The 18,540-nt window shown below is 35.0% G+C and overlaps 1 protein-coding gene across 1 annotated transcript in view; it reads right to left on the bottom strand.

Moving 5' to 3' along the window:
* Positions 1-3,853: 3,853 nt before the first annotated feature.
* PPAT (phosphoribosyl pyrophosphate amidotransferase) overlaps positions 3,854-18,540 on the bottom strand; it is a 28,438-nt gene continuing 13,751 nt past the window's right edge. Inside the window, exons 2-11 of the mRNA XM_019740095.2 lie at positions 14,989-15,055; positions 14,165-14,371; positions 12,280-12,392; positions 12,036-12,181; positions 11,368-11,440; positions 10,635-10,786; positions 10,096-10,223; positions 8,909-9,130; positions 7,324-7,444; positions 3,854-6,254 (exon numbers count right to left, since the gene is read on the bottom strand). Coding sequence (XP_019595654.1) covers positions 6,061-6,254; positions 7,324-7,444; positions 8,909-9,130; positions 10,096-10,223; positions 10,635-10,786; positions 11,368-11,440; positions 12,036-12,181; positions 12,280-12,392; positions 14,165-14,371; positions 14,989-15,055 — 1,423 coding nt within the window. The 3' untranslated portion in view covers positions 3,854-6,060. The remainder of the gene's footprint in view (positions 6,255-7,323; positions 7,445-8,908; positions 9,131-10,095; positions 10,224-10,634; positions 10,787-11,367; positions 11,441-12,035; positions 12,182-12,279; positions 12,393-14,164; positions 14,372-14,988; positions 15,056-18,540) is intronic.

The following is an 18,540-nucleotide window of genomic DNA, read 5'->3' as shown; positions in this document are numbered from 1 at the left end:
TCCGGAGTGTCCCTGCAAATTCTTGCTGGGTATGCCAAGAATGCAAGGTATTGACTGACTGCTCTTTATCCAGGTCATTTTTCCGGGCTGAATGGGATGATCAATCATCAGAGCGGAAGTAATGTCTTCCCCAAGGAGCAGGCTTGCTTCCACTTACTATAAAAGTAGTGAATCCCCCAAACTTAGTCTTTTTTTCCTGTAACGCAAGCCACTGCATGTGCAGACATCCATCTGTGCCTGACTCCATCACCCCAGTGGAACTTGAGAGCCCTGGAGGAACTGACGCAAACAGGAACTTCTGGCCACTTTGGCCATGAGTAATCAAGTTCTCTGTCTGACCCAGGAGTCTCGTGACTACTGCACAACACGTACGACAGGCTAGCTTATTTTTAAGTAGGGTACAAGCCTAGACCCTTTCCAAACGGTGATGTATACTTCTCATAGAATCTCTAACAGCTGCATTATTTCCAACTTTGGCTTCTTATACAAAGTAGTAAGTACCCTGAAAGCAGGGATTCAGGCCTTATGCACTGGTTTTTACTCTCCTCCATCAACTGCACTGTCCCAATTCCCGGGAAGTATCAAATGCCTCCCCCAGTACCTTGCTGATCATTTGCACATCTATTTGGTTGTCATGCAGGGTGTCAGCTCCCGCTCCCCATATAGGAACGCAGGATATGGTGAGGCAAAAAAGCAACACCCACGGAGCCATAGATAGGGGAGTCATACCACTATATTCTCGCTGGTGGCTGGGTTGGAGACACAGGAAGCAGGAGCCGCACGATCCACAACCTGCCGTCCACTTCTCTGTCAAACAACCTCACTTGCTAACTGCAATCCGCCGCTTGCCAGCCACCATTATCTGCTAGCGTAGCTACGGCAGTTATATTTAGTGGCCAATGGCTCAGTGGTTACAGCTGACGGCCAACTAGCCACAGTTGATGGCCATTTACTACCTGAACCAGCACCTTACCAGGTGAGGCCGAGAGCCTGGAAACTGCTCTCCTGGCTCTGTCCCCACATTGTACATTCTAATTTCACTGTTTCTCTTCACCTAATTCCCTACTTATCTCAGTTATCAATGTTTCTTTTAAAAATAAAAAGTATTTCAAAAACAATTTTGAAAATCTGTGACCTTACCTCTAATGTATGTGTTTTTTCCACCAATTACCTCAGGGACAGCGATGGAAGAGATGCACGGGGCAAGGTATGCAGGAAGCTTCCATGCTCAGTGCGCCATTCTCGCCGAATCTCCACATCACCAACCTGGAGGCTCTCAAACCCCTCCTTCTGGGTTTTTATTAAGGTTTCATCACAGGCATAATTGATTAAATCATTGGCCAGGGGTTCCAGCCCCTTCCCCTCCCTGAAGGTTAGGGGAGTGGAATTGAAAGTGCCAACCCTCTTAATTACATGGTTGGTTCCCCTGGCAACCAGCCCCCATCCTTAGGTGTTTTCCAAGCCATCTCATTAACATAAAGCTCATGTGTGGTTGAAAGGGGTTTGTTATGAATATAACACTTAGGAAATCTCGAGGGTTTTAGGATCTCCCTGCCAGAAATAGGACAAAGACCAAATATGTATTTATTATAAATCACAGTATCACATGGACCCCAAGTGAAGGCTAGGTCCCTGTTATGCTTTGTAGCCCATATCACAATTGGGATAATAGTGTGTTGTGTGATTTACTCAACAGTTCAGCTGCTCAGTTGGAGACAGAAAATTAGTGGGTGGCTAAGAAAGAATGGAGGGATGAGGGAGGTCATGCTGTTTCTGAGAGTGAACTTATTAGGGTTCCTAGAGAAACAAAACGATTGTCTCACACAGTTGGGGCTGCAAGTCTGAAATCTGTAGGGCAGGCCAGCAGGCTGGAAACTGGCAGGGTTTCCATGTTGCAATTTTGAGAATTCTATCTTCTTCAGGAAACCTCTATCTTGTTTTAAGGACTTCAGCTGACTGGATGAGGCGCACTCACATTATGGAGGATAATCTGTTTTACTCAAAGTCCACTGATTTAAATGTTAATCATATCCAAAAAGTACCTTCACAACATCTAGACTGCTGGTGTTCGAACAAACTGAGCACAATAGACTAGCCAAGTTGACCCAAAATTAACCATCACATCTGACATATCCATCAGTATGTCAATAGTGAAGCCAAACAACGTTCAATGAAGCAAATTCAATGACTAGGTAGACCTCATTTTATGGTGCTTTGCTTTATTGCACCTCACAGGTGATGCGTGTTTTATAGACTGAAGGCAAAAACCCTCCACCAGCAAAAAGATGATTCATTTTATTGTGATACTCGCTTTACTGTAGTAGTCTAGAACCAAACTCGCAGCATCTCCAAGGTATGCCTGTATTTGAAACCCAAATCAAAAAAGGCGTTAGAGATTCAAGTGATGCTCTAGGGAAAGATTTTCTAAAGGCAATAACGTTAAAATGATTGAATGGTTTAAGGCTACCTATTAAAGCAGACTTTGCTAGATTCCAGGACAGGAGAAAGAGATAAGATCTAAAATCGGTACAGTAAGAAAATGTATGAGTCAATTATTTAAAATATATAGGTTAAAACAGAAAAGTATTTAAATGTGGATGCACTAGAGGACTGGAGAGGCTGGTGACCTCTTTGTTTTCTAACTTCTAAAGTCTATGCATGTATTATTTTGATTACTTTTTGTTTTTTAGAGGTGGGACTCTGGTATCTTTATTTTTAAATAGACTATTTTATAGAGCAGTTTTAGGTTCACAGCAAAATTGGACGAAAGGTACAGAGACTCCATATACCCACTGCCACATCAGAGGCAAAGCCTCCCCCATTAGCAAGATTCCCCAATAAAGTGGTACATTTATTTCAAGTGATGAACCTACACTGACCCATCATATCACCCAAAGTCTACATTTTACATTACGGTTCACTCTTGGTGTTGTAGATTCTCTGGGTTTGGACAAATGTATAATGACATGCATCCACAATTACACAGGGTCCAGTTGACTCGAGAATAGTGGGGGTTAGGGGTACAAACTTCCCTATAACATATCAAATATCACATAGTCAAATATCCACCTATAACTGTTGACTTCCCAAAACCTTTACTAATAGCCTACTGCTGACCAGAAGCCTTACTGATAACATAAACAGCCAATAAGAAAAATATTTTTCCTGTATTTATTGAAAAAAAAAATCCACATATAAGTGGACCTATACAGTCAAAACCCATGTTGCTCAAGGGTCAACTGTCGTTTTCACTGTCCTAAAAATTCTGTGCTCCACCTGTTTATCCCCACAACTCCTGGCAATCACTGATTTTTTTATTTTCTCCATAGTTTTGCCTTTTCCAAAATGACATATAGTTGTATTATACAGTATGTAGCCTTTTCAGATTGGCTTCTTTCATTCAGTAACGCACATTTAAGTTTCCTCCCTATCTTTTCATGGCTTGATAGCTCATTTTTTGTAGGACTAAATAATATTCCGTTGTCTGGATATACCAGTTTATTCATTTAGCTATTTTGATTAAAAAATAGAATTCCCCCAACACACATACACACACACACGGAAAGTAAGCTTCCTCTTCTGACACTCACCAATCCCACTAGTGCTTCCACAGAACTTGCCACTATCGTAGTGCATACTTAGCACTGCATTTAGAATTACTTTATTTGTCCCTCCTACTCAGTCAGCAGTTCTCGCTGGTTCATAAAAGATGGCCTATTCATTAAAAGGCCTGAATCAGAGAAATGAGATCTGATTAGCCAGTGCCAAGTATGGAGCCTACATGTGACGGTCACTCTGCTGTCCACCGTAATGCACTAACTAAATGTCACACAAAGAAAAGCACGCACACACATTTAAACATACTTAATTACATATTTTTGTCACCAACACATCACAATGAAGTCACAAAAAAGTAGGCTTAGTTTAGTTCACAATATAGATACTGTGAAAACACATTTTTCATCTTCTTTGAAGTTTACGATACTCTACTTATGTAAGTTTAAAGCAGCTGAACAACATTTCAGATTAAATTGGTAAAAAAACTGTAATTCAGACTTCAAAAACTTGTGAAATGAAGGCCATGATGGAGAAACATTAAGAAATTTGTAGAATTACCAAACTGCCATAGTGCCATATTCCTTTATAAAAGCATTTCAATAAAACAAAATAAAAACTATGAAAAACAAAATAAACACTATGGAAAACACAAGTCAAATAAGAGATTTTGGTTTAGTACTTTCCCTGAGTCTCATTTTTAAAAATCAAATATAAGTAAGGCTGTTCAAAACTGACCCACAACTCTTGCCTCTGTCACGCTGCTGTGAGAAATACATTTAAGACAAGAGGCTATGTACTCAAATGATCCCAGGGCTTTATTTAAATGCCAATTTGTTTGCGTCACTGCCACAGGGTTACCTGACCCACTGGCTGCCTGGCTGTATGTGAGCTTAAAGAGCTGTCACAATTTCACCTTGGCCTACCATTATATAACATGTGAGAATATATACCAAATGAAGACAAAAGATTTCAGTTATTAATAAATACTAAATTTCCAAATGGATTTGGAAACTATATACATCAAATTATGGTAACTTAATAACACAGAAACATACACTATATGTTTTAAAAATCTTACATAAACAGGAGTTGGGGGCAGGTTGTCTTAAAATTTTAAACCCAGATGTTACAAGAGAAAAATTAAAAAAAAATCAAATTCATTAGTCCCAATAAAACTAAGTAGAAGCAACAGGTGAGGTTTGGAATTAGACGGGTATGCTAATTCCAAGAAAGTTGTTGTCTCCTTGACCCTTTAATAAAATTGGCCCCTACAGTGTTTCTACTTGACCATTTGCAGTGGTATGTATATACATGTAGATGTATATATGCTTGCAAGTGATCAAGTACTTCATTCAAAAAGCACATAATTAAATCAAATTCAGGGTTAAAGATTAGAATCTAAAAATTTATTTTTTACTTCAAATGTACTAGGTTACTTGCTGGGCTTTATACTATAAGGGAACTAAATAGTATGGATCACACTTTCTAGTCAAATGTAAGAAAATTTTTTCCACAGACATATTTTTACAATCATTCTTAGGGAATCTCAAAGGCAGGTGGCAAAGCACTACTAAACTGTATGTCTCCCTTCATCATAATGAAATCTCAACTGCAGACTAATAGCCAACATTTCAAAAGGTAATAATCATGCACTATCTTAAAATTGATGGGTGAAATAATGGCTCTAACCGCCCAAAGTGTGACACTTATTCACACTCTTATTATTTTAGTGATGAAATACCCCATTGCACAGGTGGGGAAAAGTGAGGCACAAAAAGGCATTTTAAAAAAAGATTTGTCTCAAGTTAGGGAAGCCAAGGTCATAACTACAATTAGAACTCTAGAGGGGTATAATGGATTTAAGACTTGCATGAAATGTCGTATTGAATTCACCTGTCCTGTTTGCATAGTCTTAGTCTAATTTGTTGCAAATTCTTTCAATCATGGAACTGGCAAGTGCCACTTACCACCTGCCTTCTCTAACCAGGTGAAAAAGACTAGCGAATCCTTGTATAAAAAAAGAATACCAATATTGTTGTCTTATATGTAACTAACAAGGTTCAGTTATGAAAATATTCCATAACTGAATTTCAGCAACTCAAGAAACACTCCACAAAATTCTATAAGAATTTGTGGTAAGGTATAGTATCTGGCAATCCCCTCTAAAACAGAAAATTTACCTATCCTTTGCATTATTGTTGACGATCTCATAATTTATAGCCTCAAAGTACTAAACTACTAAATAAAACTGAAAGGATCATCCAAATTCCTAGATAACACCAAAATATTTATCTAGGTTTATTAAATAAAGCATAGCACTTTGGTACCCTTTCAGAAAAAAAATCTCAAAACTTATAAAGGTAAACATAACCATGTATAAAGGTAAACATAACCATGTGGCATTATACCAACTGAGTTAATAGGAAATGGATAAGATGTAACCACTATAAATAACTTCTTGACCAACTTTATACCTTGAAACATTATATCTACCCCTACCAGCTACCAATCCAATTCCACAGGGTATTTTCCAGTGAGACAAGCTGTACAATGACCGGTCTTTTCAAAGCAGTCCAGACCATTCCCATTTTCTTGAATCGTATCTCGCTTTTTCACTTTCTGTTTTTCAAATGTTGTCCCTTCTTGTACAGATGAAATCAGTCCTTCTACTGACAGATACACAACACTGTTTGCTCCTAAGAGGGAAAAAGAAAAAGGAATAAGGAAAAAGGAAAAAGGACATGAGACTTCTTGTGGAAAGGAAGAACTGCCTCCACAGAGAATAGTGACAAACAGAAAAATTTAAGCCAGGATAAAAGTTCTCCTTTACCCTCTCTTTAAAAAACTCAATAAACCCCTTAACTCAATAAAACTCAGGGACTTTATTTTTTTTTTTTTCAATTTTAAATTGGAACTTAAGGGATAATATAATTTGAAATAGCAGTGCAGGCTTCAAGTCTAGAATGGATTCAAAGGCTTCAGTAGTAATTTTCATGATTAAGAAAATAGATTTTGAAGTCCAGATCTGGGTTCCAATTTATGCTCAAGGTCACTTACTTTCCCTAAGTCTATTTTTCATCTCTCAGATAAAAGAAAACACTGCCTAATTGGACAGTTTTTGTGACAGTATTATGACAATATAGATATATTCCTGGAAGGGTGAGTGCTCACAGTATTATATCAATTGGGTGATATTCAAAATATTTCATTGGTAAGGCTCAGGCATGACCAGTCAAAAGAAACACCAGCCATAAAGAAACCATGGGAGGTACCAAAGCACAGTGGCTGAACACCTATGTGATATTTAAATAGTTTATATCTCACCTGAATTTAAAAGGCAAATGTCTTACCCAGGAGAACCTAGATCCCCAAGTCTCCTGATCACATTATTAAAGATAAGTCTACATAAGCTTTTCATTTTTTTACTTGTACTCACATCCAAATTATTCTATTAGAATCTATGGTAAAATTGTTTTTGTTTTTCTTGGGATCTGACCTTTGAGAAGCTTTATCTGATATGCTTACAGTTTCCTCTACCTGGAAACACTTCCTTTCTTCTCCTCTGATCTTACCTTGACCTAGCTTTCCAACACAGAATTTACTATGGTGTCGACACACAGCAGGCACTCTCACTGTGTATCTGCTCAACATACACAACATCTTTTAACAAATATTGAACTTTTTAATGAAAAGTGTAAAGACTGACAAACTTTGGATTTTCTCTGTTAATAAATGAATCAAGTTTATAGAAATGTTAATACCCACCTAGATATTCTGCAAGATGCTCAAATTCTGGTTTATTGGCAATAAGCTCTTCTTTTGTTGGTATGTTGATTCCCATGAAGCATGGATACCTAATTGGTGGTGAAGCTACTCGAATGTGTACCTTGAAAAGAAATCATTTTACACATTCATTATTTTAACATTCATTGAACGAATAATTATGCAAAATTCTGTCACTGACAAATGTAACACAAAACTGTTTTACAAAATATTTAATAACAACATATGAGAAATAAAGCAAACTACAAAATTTCTTTCATTGAATAACAGACGAAAAAGAATCCTGAAAATTCATGTGGTATACATGCAGAACTCTAGTGTTCAGTCAGAACTACTTTTAGAATTCATTACCAAAGAATACAACTTCAGCAGCCCTACTCTAGACTCAAAGTGTCCTAAACAAGAATTCCAAATTATCAGCCACTTGTAAAGGAGGCTTCTTTTTACAGAGCTGCCCATGATTTCCTTCTGTCACCTATTAACAAGGCCATTTCTTTCTTCTGATCTCCTATTTCTCATCATTTAATAACTTTATACTCCTAGGACCACCTTTATTTTCTCTTGTAACACTTGAGTGACACCTTTACCCTTCTCGTTTTACCATTTTAGAAAGAAAAATACCAACTACCAGGATATAACAAAAACCTTACTATTGCAAAGGGCTATTTTTGTCATTATTATTGGGTGCCTTTTGTCAGGTACATTTATATGGCTGTAATTGTTGTCCACATTTACTTTCATTCTTTTAACAACAAAGGTTTTCTCATGTTATGCAGTCTTCATTATAGTTTTTAATGGCTGCATCATATTTCATCATACGGATGTATCCATCTTTATGATTTTCTGCTGGATATTCCAATTCTAAGCTATTTCCAGTTCTTTTGTTTTTGTCTATTCCTTTTTACTACTATAATAGATGTTGAATTTACTTCATACGTTTTTGTTTTTATAACATGATTTTCACAGAATTTCAAAGAGATTATCATAATCATAATTAGTCATAAAAAAGGATAGAAAACCATAATCATAATTATCTTTGAAGCTTTCTCTATACTGTCAAACTACTTTCCATACCATTTTATCCTACAATTGATTTTATTTTTTAAATCCACTCAACTATTAATTATAAATGACCTCTCACTTCTATAATATGAATTACTGAAATATTTAGAATTAGAATAAAGCTTAGAAATTTAAAAATGAAACCTAGTGTGTCAAATTTGTTACACTAAGATTGGTTCTACATCTTCAAAAAAAGAAAGTAATCAATACGCTACAAATTTAAAAAGTATTTTATTTTGTGGGTTTTGTCAGTTTTTAAATTAATTTTTTAAAAAATGTTAAGCTTTTATATTGAGTTTTTACTCTATTAAAGATTAATTTAGTATGTAGTGAGTGGTTATTACATGTTTTCCACGTTGCCACAGTTATTCCTGAATGAGCTTGATTTGAAAAATGCAAATTAATATACTGAACTATCTACTTTCATTCACTGATGAACTATAATTTTTATGCCAGTATCATATGTTAATTATTGGTGCTTTAGGATAGTTTTAATATTACTTACCTCTCTTGCACCAGATTCTTTGAGCAATTTGATTATGGGTGAGATAGTATTACCTCTCACAATGGAATCATCTATAAGAACAATTCTTTTGCCTCTAAAGTTCTGCGACAATACTCCAAACTTTTTTGCAACACCAAGTTGTCTTAACCTCATGTTTGGCTGAATGAAGGTTCTTCCTACATATCGGTTTTTACATAGCACCTCCACATATGGAAGTCCACACTGATAGAAAAGAAATAAAAAGACAATGAGCAGCAATATACAGAGAGCTCTAGGTTCCTATTTTCTCTAGGTCAGGCTTCCATTATAATATGCACATAAAATATTTTAAATATGGTTGTTATTCTGAACTCTCCATTATCCGATTACAATTTTCCTTTATTATTTAAACTGTACGGGGGAAAAGGCAAAAAGAAAAATCATTGAAAGTAATATACTTGGTGGGAAAACCAATTCATTTTGCTAGAATTTGTAATACTTCTCTCTTAAATATTATTTCTCTATCTTGGAAGCGCATGTCAAGACATGACAAAGAATAAATTACTGTTAGAAAAATTCACTGATTTGAAAACTAGCAGAAAGAAAGGAATTAAAACCAGTAGACTAAGGAGATGCTTTTTGAGGAACAGGTGGTGACTTATCCATCTTTCAAAGTAATACTTCTCTAAAATGTGTGCACATTATTTCTTTTAAAACTGTATAAACAAAACTTCCCAACATTGTGAATGTTGGGTATTATACCCCAGGATTACTATAGTTTTATAATCTACCTGGTTATGAAAAAGGAAATTAAGCGCAGTACTAAATATCATACAAATGAACATAAATGGCTTTATTATCACCCATGCTCAATAAGGAACAAATATACCAGTGGCTCATGAGGGTACTTCAAGAAGTGGGTTTTAATAATAAACACCACTAAATAATAAATACCACTAATCCTATATACATTCATAATGTTGTCTTTTTAAAATAAAGGAGATAATTTTCCTAGCTTTCAGGTAAATATTTTTGTGGACTCCACTAAAAGAGCACTATGGAATAAAAAGGCTGGAATATGAGAAATTCTTGTGCAGGAAACAACATTTTCTTTTTTCTTACTATAAACTGAGTTCCTCTTTATACACAGGATTTCTAATTCCACTGCTAGAAGAACAAGTCACTGAATGTTAATTAAGAAAAAATACCTTTCCTGCGTAACCGAGAGCAGCAGGTGTGGCAGATTCCGGCACAGTGCTAACCAAATCTGCATCCACAGGGGCTTCAATTGCCAGCTGCTGACCACATCGGTATCTTACTGTGTAAACCATTTGGTCTGGAATGTTTGGAAAAGAAAATAGATTATTTTCACTTAGTATAATATAAAACGGCTTATCACTATTCTAAGGACCTAGCTTGCTAGAATTCTATAGATGGAGTACAAAAAGAAAAGCAAGACATACAAAAACACTAAAGGGAAAAGACATAAACTGGGGAATTCGCTATTTTTAAAAAATTGACCTTAACACAGATCTGAAAAATCATCATCCTTACTCCTAAAAGAAAAACAAAATCTAAGAGTCAGATAATAGGAAAAAAAAGTGATCTTACGACTTACAGGCTCAGTCCCATATCTACAACATGTAACTATGTGCTTTCAAAGAACCAGGCAAGCCTTTGGGCCAAGAACTGCCATGTTTCAATGAGATAAACAACAGACTTATGCCAATAAAGATATTTCACTTACTTTCAAACATACTATCTGGTCTTGCAAAATAAACATATTCAAAGATACAAAAAGCCACTGGGTTTCCTTCAGACCTTGATATAATATCAAGAGTTTGGACATCATGTCTGGATATTTTCACAATTTCTCCAGGCAAGACTTCACGGAAATATCTTGGGAAACAATGTTAAAGAAAGAAGACTTTAAATAAATCAGTCCTTAAGGCTGATAATAATATCTGTTATAAAGTACACACAGAGTGCCTTCCCTTATAAAGGAAAAATGGTTCAATTCTAGAGATGGCCTTTAAAAATAAACAAGTAATATTCTTCCAGTAGTAATTCCTGTAAATCTGTTACCCTTAAATTCTAACTTACAATTTAAAAAAAAACAACAACAACAAAAATAACCAACAACAACCCCTAAGTTTTATTGATTTTTTTTTAAAGAATAAAAGCTAAGGAGAACATTTTTATCCTGGCTTAAATTATTTTGATAATAATTATTCCTTGCCGAGAAGAATTCTTCTTTTCTAAAATAAGTCTCATGGCATTTTGAAAGCAAGGTGCCAGTTTCGGATTAGAAGGTATTACCGGGACATTAAAGTCAGTGCAACTGCAGAGCACCATGGCCAAAAGAAAACACATTTATAAGTATGTCTTCTAAGAGACATCAGAAAGAAAACTTTCAGGTAAAAATAAATTCTTTTATTGATGTGGAAAAAGTTAATATGCTAAAATGAGATAAAACTTACCTTGCACCAATAGATAAAAAGCTACAAGATTCTGAAGACACCACCCATCCTTCAGTTTCTAAAGATTTTTTCTCTGTAAAGCACAAGACAAGTCAGTTAAAGGATTCAAGAAATTTTAAAAGAGGTTACCTACTTCAAGACAACAGTTAAACACCAAATAGATCAATAATAACAATAAAAACCCCTCAAACTCAGTAAACTTTTGTAAAAGTTAAAAATAAATAAATAAATAAATCCCTCACAGAATATCCATTTCTATGACTTTAAGAGTATATGGATACTCATTTGACTTGAGCCAAAGATAAAATTAATGATCCCAAGATTCCTTCAAAGATTATGATTTCCTGGCTCAAACAGGACATCTGATGAGTCAAAAAGAAAATCACTGAAATCATACTACACAAATAAAAAAGCTGGGCAAAGGATATGAATGGGCAATTCAGAGAAGACAAAATAAGAATGTTCATTAAACATATTAAGAGTGGCTCACCCTCAGAAATACCCAAGGGAATGTACTTAAAAATTATTGATATTTTTTTTTTTTTTTTTTTTTACACCTAGCCCCTTCTCACTCATAAGCTTCCTATACCTAATGATTTCAGGATATACCAACAGAACAATGACTTGGAGCAGCACTATGAAATTAAATTCCTTCTCAAGTTCCTTACCTTTATCATTTATATCAGATACAGGAATAAGACGACCAATGCATAGAGGACGATTTCCGTAAGGATCTCGTACTGCATAAATAACATCTCTGTGCATTATAAGAAGGGAGTATGCTGCAGGCGCTTCCTTCATTAAGTTTTTAATCCTGGAATTAATTAAATAATTGAATGAATAATTTCATTTTTAAACACATGCTAAATAAAGCTCTCGTTATCAGAGCTGCAAGCTTGATTTTACAATTACCTTGCTACCCAGTCTGGGGTGTCATCTCGTTCCTGAGGAGGGGTATATGCCAGCAACTGGGTAATCATTTCACTATCAGAACTTGTTGACAGACCAATACCATGACGCAGAAGCTATTTCAAAGGCAGAAAAGTGTAATCATATCATTAGAGAGGACGCTCCACCTCACCCCCGACCCAGTAGCCCGCCATAATAGAAAGAGATCAGGCACTGCGTGGTTGATCAGTTACGAACATCCTTCATGCTGCTAATGGTGTGTGTATATAATAATGAACGGCTGCTGGAAGCAATGGAGTCTCTGAAGGTTCTCAAGCAGAAAAAAAACAAGTGCTTTAGGAGGTGTATAAAAAAGCTTTTGAAAACTAAGTTTGAAGGAATGTAGACCTGCAGTGGGGATGCGGGAGGGCGCTAAGAAGGCATAAGGATTTGGGATTGCGGTTCTAACTTTTTCAACCCTTGACACCCTGACAAATAGAACACATTCCCATAAGAGTGGCACACTACAGTAGGGACGCTCAGGCCAGGTTTGTTGGCTCATTGATTATCACTGACAGAACAATAAAAAAGGAATCGACTGTACTATACAATTAAGTGCGGAATGTAATAAAAATTGGTGGAGTGTGCTGCGATGATTACAAGGTTCTGAGCAAGACCTACCAGGACAATGGCATCACACCGACAGGAAGAGGCTGAGTTTATACAGACACCACGGAACATTGTCAGTAGGCATCTGAATGTGGAGAGGTGAATCTAGCATCGGGGTAAGGGGTTGTATCGAGAAATAATGACCTAGGTATTGTTTGAAATTGAACTTTTAGTCGTTATCTCTAAGTGGTTTTTTTAAATTAATTTTTATTTCATATTTATACTTTTCTGATTATCTGAATTAAAAAAAAATTTTATTTTGGGGCATAAAAACATATGATTGTCATTTAGACTGCCAGAGCCTAAGAAGAGGGCAGGAAGGATAAAGCTCTGGAAAATTAAACTAAAGCTAGAATCAAAAATAGAAGGACAAGTAGTACAGAAGCGTAGGATTGGGTTCTAATTTTTTCCACCCACCAATTCTTATTGTTCAACTTGTGTAACTATTTATCCCATATGAAATGCCTGGTTCTAGAGTGCTAAGGAGTTAATGTGTGTGTGTGTGTGTGTGTGTAACCATCCTATTTTAATATACCACTTTAGGTTTTTATTTCCAACGTTACCAAATCAAGATTACTGGAATTTAATGAAATGAAGAAACTTGGCATCAATTACTGAATGGCAGGAATGGATAAATACGAAGCTATCAAGAATATAAAAATACCAAATAGTAAAAAAAAAAGGGGGTGGGAGATGAAATTATGGATGAAAGCAAAGGCACCATTCATACAGAAAGCTCCAAAGAACATGCTATGAAGAAAATGCATTGTAACTCTTTTTGCCCTTTTCTCAGGCTGTGTCATATAATTGTTTCCAAATCACTTTTTCTTATATTTGTCATCTGCAAGTATATATATTTCATTTTCTTCTTAAGCTTAAAAGCATAACATAAGGACAAAGTTAAAGTGATAGCAAGACTCCATAAACCCTCATTTCTCTGTGCCTGTAATAGCAACCATAAATCAGTTTTTCCAAATCTCTAAAGCAGTGCATCAGAATCACCTTAGGAGCATATTAAAATGTAGACTCAGCACCCGCCACCCCAGACTCTAGGGTGATATTTTAGAATCTGTAATTGTACCAAGTACTCCCGATAAGTAATTCTGATAGCCTCTGATAGCCGGTCTTTGCAGTTAGGTAACAGGTGGCAACAATTAGATAATATGCTTTACCAAGATCCTCAATAACTTCTTGTCATTAATTTATCCCAATCATGAAAATGCATTAAAAAAAAACTTACCTTTTTCCTTAATCGAGCAGCATTGACCAATTCACCATTATGTGCCACAGCTATTTTCCCATGAAGTGTTTCAACAACAAAGGGCTGACAATTTTCTAATTCACAGTTTCCTGTAGTGGCATACCTCGTGTGTCCAATTCCAAGATTTGAAGTATATAATTTCTTCAAATTGTCTTCAGTAAAGACGTGATTTATAAGACCAAGTCCCTTGCAAAGTCAAAGTAAAAGCACATTTTAGAAAAAACAGACTGATGGGCTAGTCGGTAGAGGCTTTTATAAGCCTCTGCTCAGGCAATCCCAAATTAGACAGTGTACACCGTAGTACACTGAATTTCTCTGTGCTTCAGAATTCTAATGTTAAAGAAAAAAAGACTAACCTAATTGTAAGAACTGTAAAGCACTTTTAAAACCTGAGGTGAAATTCACATAACAATAAATTAACCATTTTAAAGAAAACAATTCAGTGGCATTTAATACATTCACAATGTTGAAGTGCTTGTTTTATGAGATACTCTTTGTTGAAACATTGAAGAACAGATGTATTAAGCAATGAAATTTGTCAAATATAATAAACAAAATTATTTGCATTTTAAAAATTCAAAGCATGTTCAAGTATTTAAATAAATGATCTTTTTGAGTCAGTCTAGCAACTATCACTGGGAAAGAAACGCATCCTAAATTGAAAATAGAAACGGTTGATCCAAAGAGTATTACTTCTAAATGCAAATTATTTATTCAAATTTCCTTCCCCCACCTCCATATACTAGTTATCATCTGGCTATTGTTATCTTTATGATCAGCTTTTCTTTAACGTTCATATATACCTTGTGTGTTCTGAATGTTGGTACTGGATTCCCATCACTGGTGACAATACCAGCACTCTCCTGACCCCTGGAATAGAAAAAGGTATGGACTTAAATCTATCCCATTGATAAGGTTAATGAACATTAATATAACATCTCAAAAGAATCCATGAGTTCAGTCTGACAACACATTAAATGCTATTAGTACTAGTACCACTTCTACTTATGACAATGATGAGCAATAGCGGCAGATGATACTGTCTGAGTTCTAACTAACATGCCAGGCACTGTCCTAAGCATTGACATGAATGATCTCATTTATTAGGCTTCCACAACAATCCTATAAATCAGGTACTATGATTATCATTTGCACTTTACAGATGAGGACACTGATGAAACAAAAGTTAAATAACTTGCCCAATGTCACACAGAGAGTAGAGGTACAGCTAGGATTAGAACATAATCTGACTCTAAAATCTGTGCTTCTGACTTCTGTACTATGTGACCTCTAAATAAGGTTGAGTATGTAGATGAATATATAGATACAAACGAAAATCTCCAAATAAAATGGCAGGTAAAATTCTTAGTTGTGGGTACTGGAATTATGAAAAAAATTTATTCATTTTGATTTTTTTTTTTTGCTTCACTGCACTTTTCAAATTTTCTCCAACAAATAGCACTTTTGTTATCTGGGGAAAAAATGCTGCTTCTAAAAACCGTAAATTGATCAGGCACTCTGCATCTCATTTCCTGCATTAATTAGTCTTTTTAGGTGATGATACAGAGAGGAAAGCCAAAAGCTAGGCTGGAGGCAGGGTAACAAACACATGGGAAGGCCTAGGGGATCTATCTGCACCACTGGGGAGTACAAAGTCAAAGGAGAAAATAAAGGTTCTAATTGCTCAACAATTTTTCATGGTTCTTAACAAGTGCTGTAAATACTAGATGTTTATTAACAAAATTGTGCTCCAAAGAATATGTATCAGGGTAGAAATACAAAGCAGTTCTCTACCATATACGTATGTATACATTAATAATGCACCAATTTATTTGGTAAAAAGGGTCTTTTTCAAAATTACATATTGTAATTGTTTAGGCATTATAATAACAAGAAAAACTACAACATTAAATGTACTTGCAAAATTATACCCAGAATTAATCATAACTTTACTTAAACATTTAAACATTCACCATATTGTTTGATCATACCTTATATATTTTATATATATATATATATATATATATATATATATATGGTATATGTATATGCTATATGTTTACGCATGTATGTGTGTGTATATATATGTATATGGTATACCACAGGTGCCAAAAAACTATATACACATTTTAAGAGATCTTAAAATGTGTGCACATTTTTTAGCATCCTCTGTAAATATTACATATACACACACACACACACACATATACAAAAAAACTCTTAGCTGTCTGACCACAGATGCCAATGAAACAAGATTTTCTGACGCTGTCATTGCAAGACCTCTCTTTTACATTGTTAGCATCATTTATCAAGTGCCTACTATGTTAAAGCACCTAAAATACAAATATAAAGAGAACACTCCATTTTAAAAATGTAATTTATCTTGAAAACTAACCACACCATTTCTAGAAACTTACAAAATTAGCACAGTTCTAGTAGAAGTTCAAGATAAACCATGTCAATGAGATGTAATCAATTAATTTATCTTTATATACATATGTATTTAAACCATAGAATACCACTTTGTTACAAAATGTGTCCATCACAAATCTATATTTCTTCATGAATATGATCAAATTAAGCTCAAGCTACTAGCATTATCCATTATGTTAATCCAATTTTTATTTTCCTTACTATTATTTCTAAAAGGAATTCTGTTCTTTCCAGGCAAAAAAGATAAGGAAGACATCTCAGGAAATCCTTTACTTTTGGTTTCTCATGTCAGACCAGTGGAACCAGGTATAGTATGATGGGGCCAAAAATATAATGAAACTGATCCAATTTCAAATTGGAAAGTAAGATTGTCTTCTAATCTGGGTAAATGGACGATTTTTCCTGGTAGAAACACTTAGGATTAACTTATATTTCCCTCTGTTTTACCAATATATACTAAAAAACTCATTTTTAAAGCAAATGATTTCTTTAACAAAATGTAGATTGCCAAGAAATATTAACCCTTCAAATTTCCAACCTTTGTTCTTTAAATATAATGAGAAATCTGATGGGCAAAATTACGCATAGTAGTTCCTTAAAATTTAATGAGCATATCACTTAGCATTCTGGGAGCCTCACACACAAACAAAATTTTACATTTGAAACTAAATAATATCACATCCATAATGAGGTCAAGGATGATTTTATTCACCCAATTAAAGTCAACACTAATCCCCTTTTTGCTTCTAAATTCTTACTGAAAATTATCCCCAATAAGGAAAAATACTGAAAAGCATTTCAAAACAAAGACATTAAATAAATCACCAATAAGAACAACTCTCTACCTCAGGAAAATGCTAAAAAGTGTTTTTTAATGACTTACATTATATATGCTAGGGTTTGAACTACCTTTTTACTAAACATGAACATGAACTCTAAAAAAACACACAAGATAATACAGTTGTTAAAATAACCAATATAAGGTCAAGTAATGTCATTACCATAAAATGAACTGCAAAACTGCTAGAAATCTAACACAAAGGCACTGTGCTGTATTAACGGATTTATAAGTAGAGATATTCTAATATTCTGCACAGGAACAAGACATTGTGAAGTTTCTGACACATTTTTTTGCATTAAAGGAACATAACTTTTCACTTAAGATGGCATTTGGTTTTTGACCAATGAGACATCTTTTATTTTCACAAGGAGTAAAATGCAGACTGTTTTAATGAGGCTCACCCAAGCCCTTCACTTATGAATAGTTTTGGTTCTCAACCCTGACTGTGCAGTAGAATCACAACGTGGGGAGGAGTCGGTGGCCCTCGAGCAGCGGTTTTCAAACACTGCCCAGGAGATTCTGATATGTAGGTAACGACAGCCATGAGATAAAGAAACAGGAGGAAAGGAAACAGTTCCCCCCTGTCCTATGACAAAACAAAAATTATCTTGGATGAGCCATTTTCTTATTTAATTATATTGCTTTGTACAATATTACAAAATTATATAATTCTGCTTTCATTGTATACTGACATATTAGAAGAGTGGAATGGAAGAGAAATGACAGAGAAAAAAGATGTTCAAAATGTGGCTAATTATAAACAACTTTATTAAATTCAGTCACTGTCATGATAAAGAGCAGACTCAGGTTCTGTCCTTTATTTCCCCATTAGTTGAAGAGAAAAGCTAAGCCATGATTTGTTATTCTGTCTCCTGAAGAAAATTACTTTCTTTACTAATGCTGCATCCAATTATTTATTTTATCTGATGTAAGCAACCCATGGATATCTCTTTCTCTCCTCACCTGATCTAGGTAACGCTACATCAATAATGGAACCCCCTATTAATTCAACTTTTATTCCAGCTGTGGCAAATGAAGGAGGAAAACACTGGACTGTACCAGAAGTCAGGGCTCTAATAGG

Source organism: Rhinolophus sinicus, linkage group LG02, assembly GCF_036562045.2.
Source record: "Rhinolophus sinicus isolate RSC01 linkage group LG02, ASM3656204v1, whole genome shotgun sequence".
Taxonomy (NCBI): domain Eukaryota; kingdom Metazoa; phylum Chordata; class Mammalia; order Chiroptera; family Rhinolophidae; genus Rhinolophus; species Rhinolophus sinicus.
This window is presented reverse-complemented; position numbering and strand designations above follow the sequence as displayed.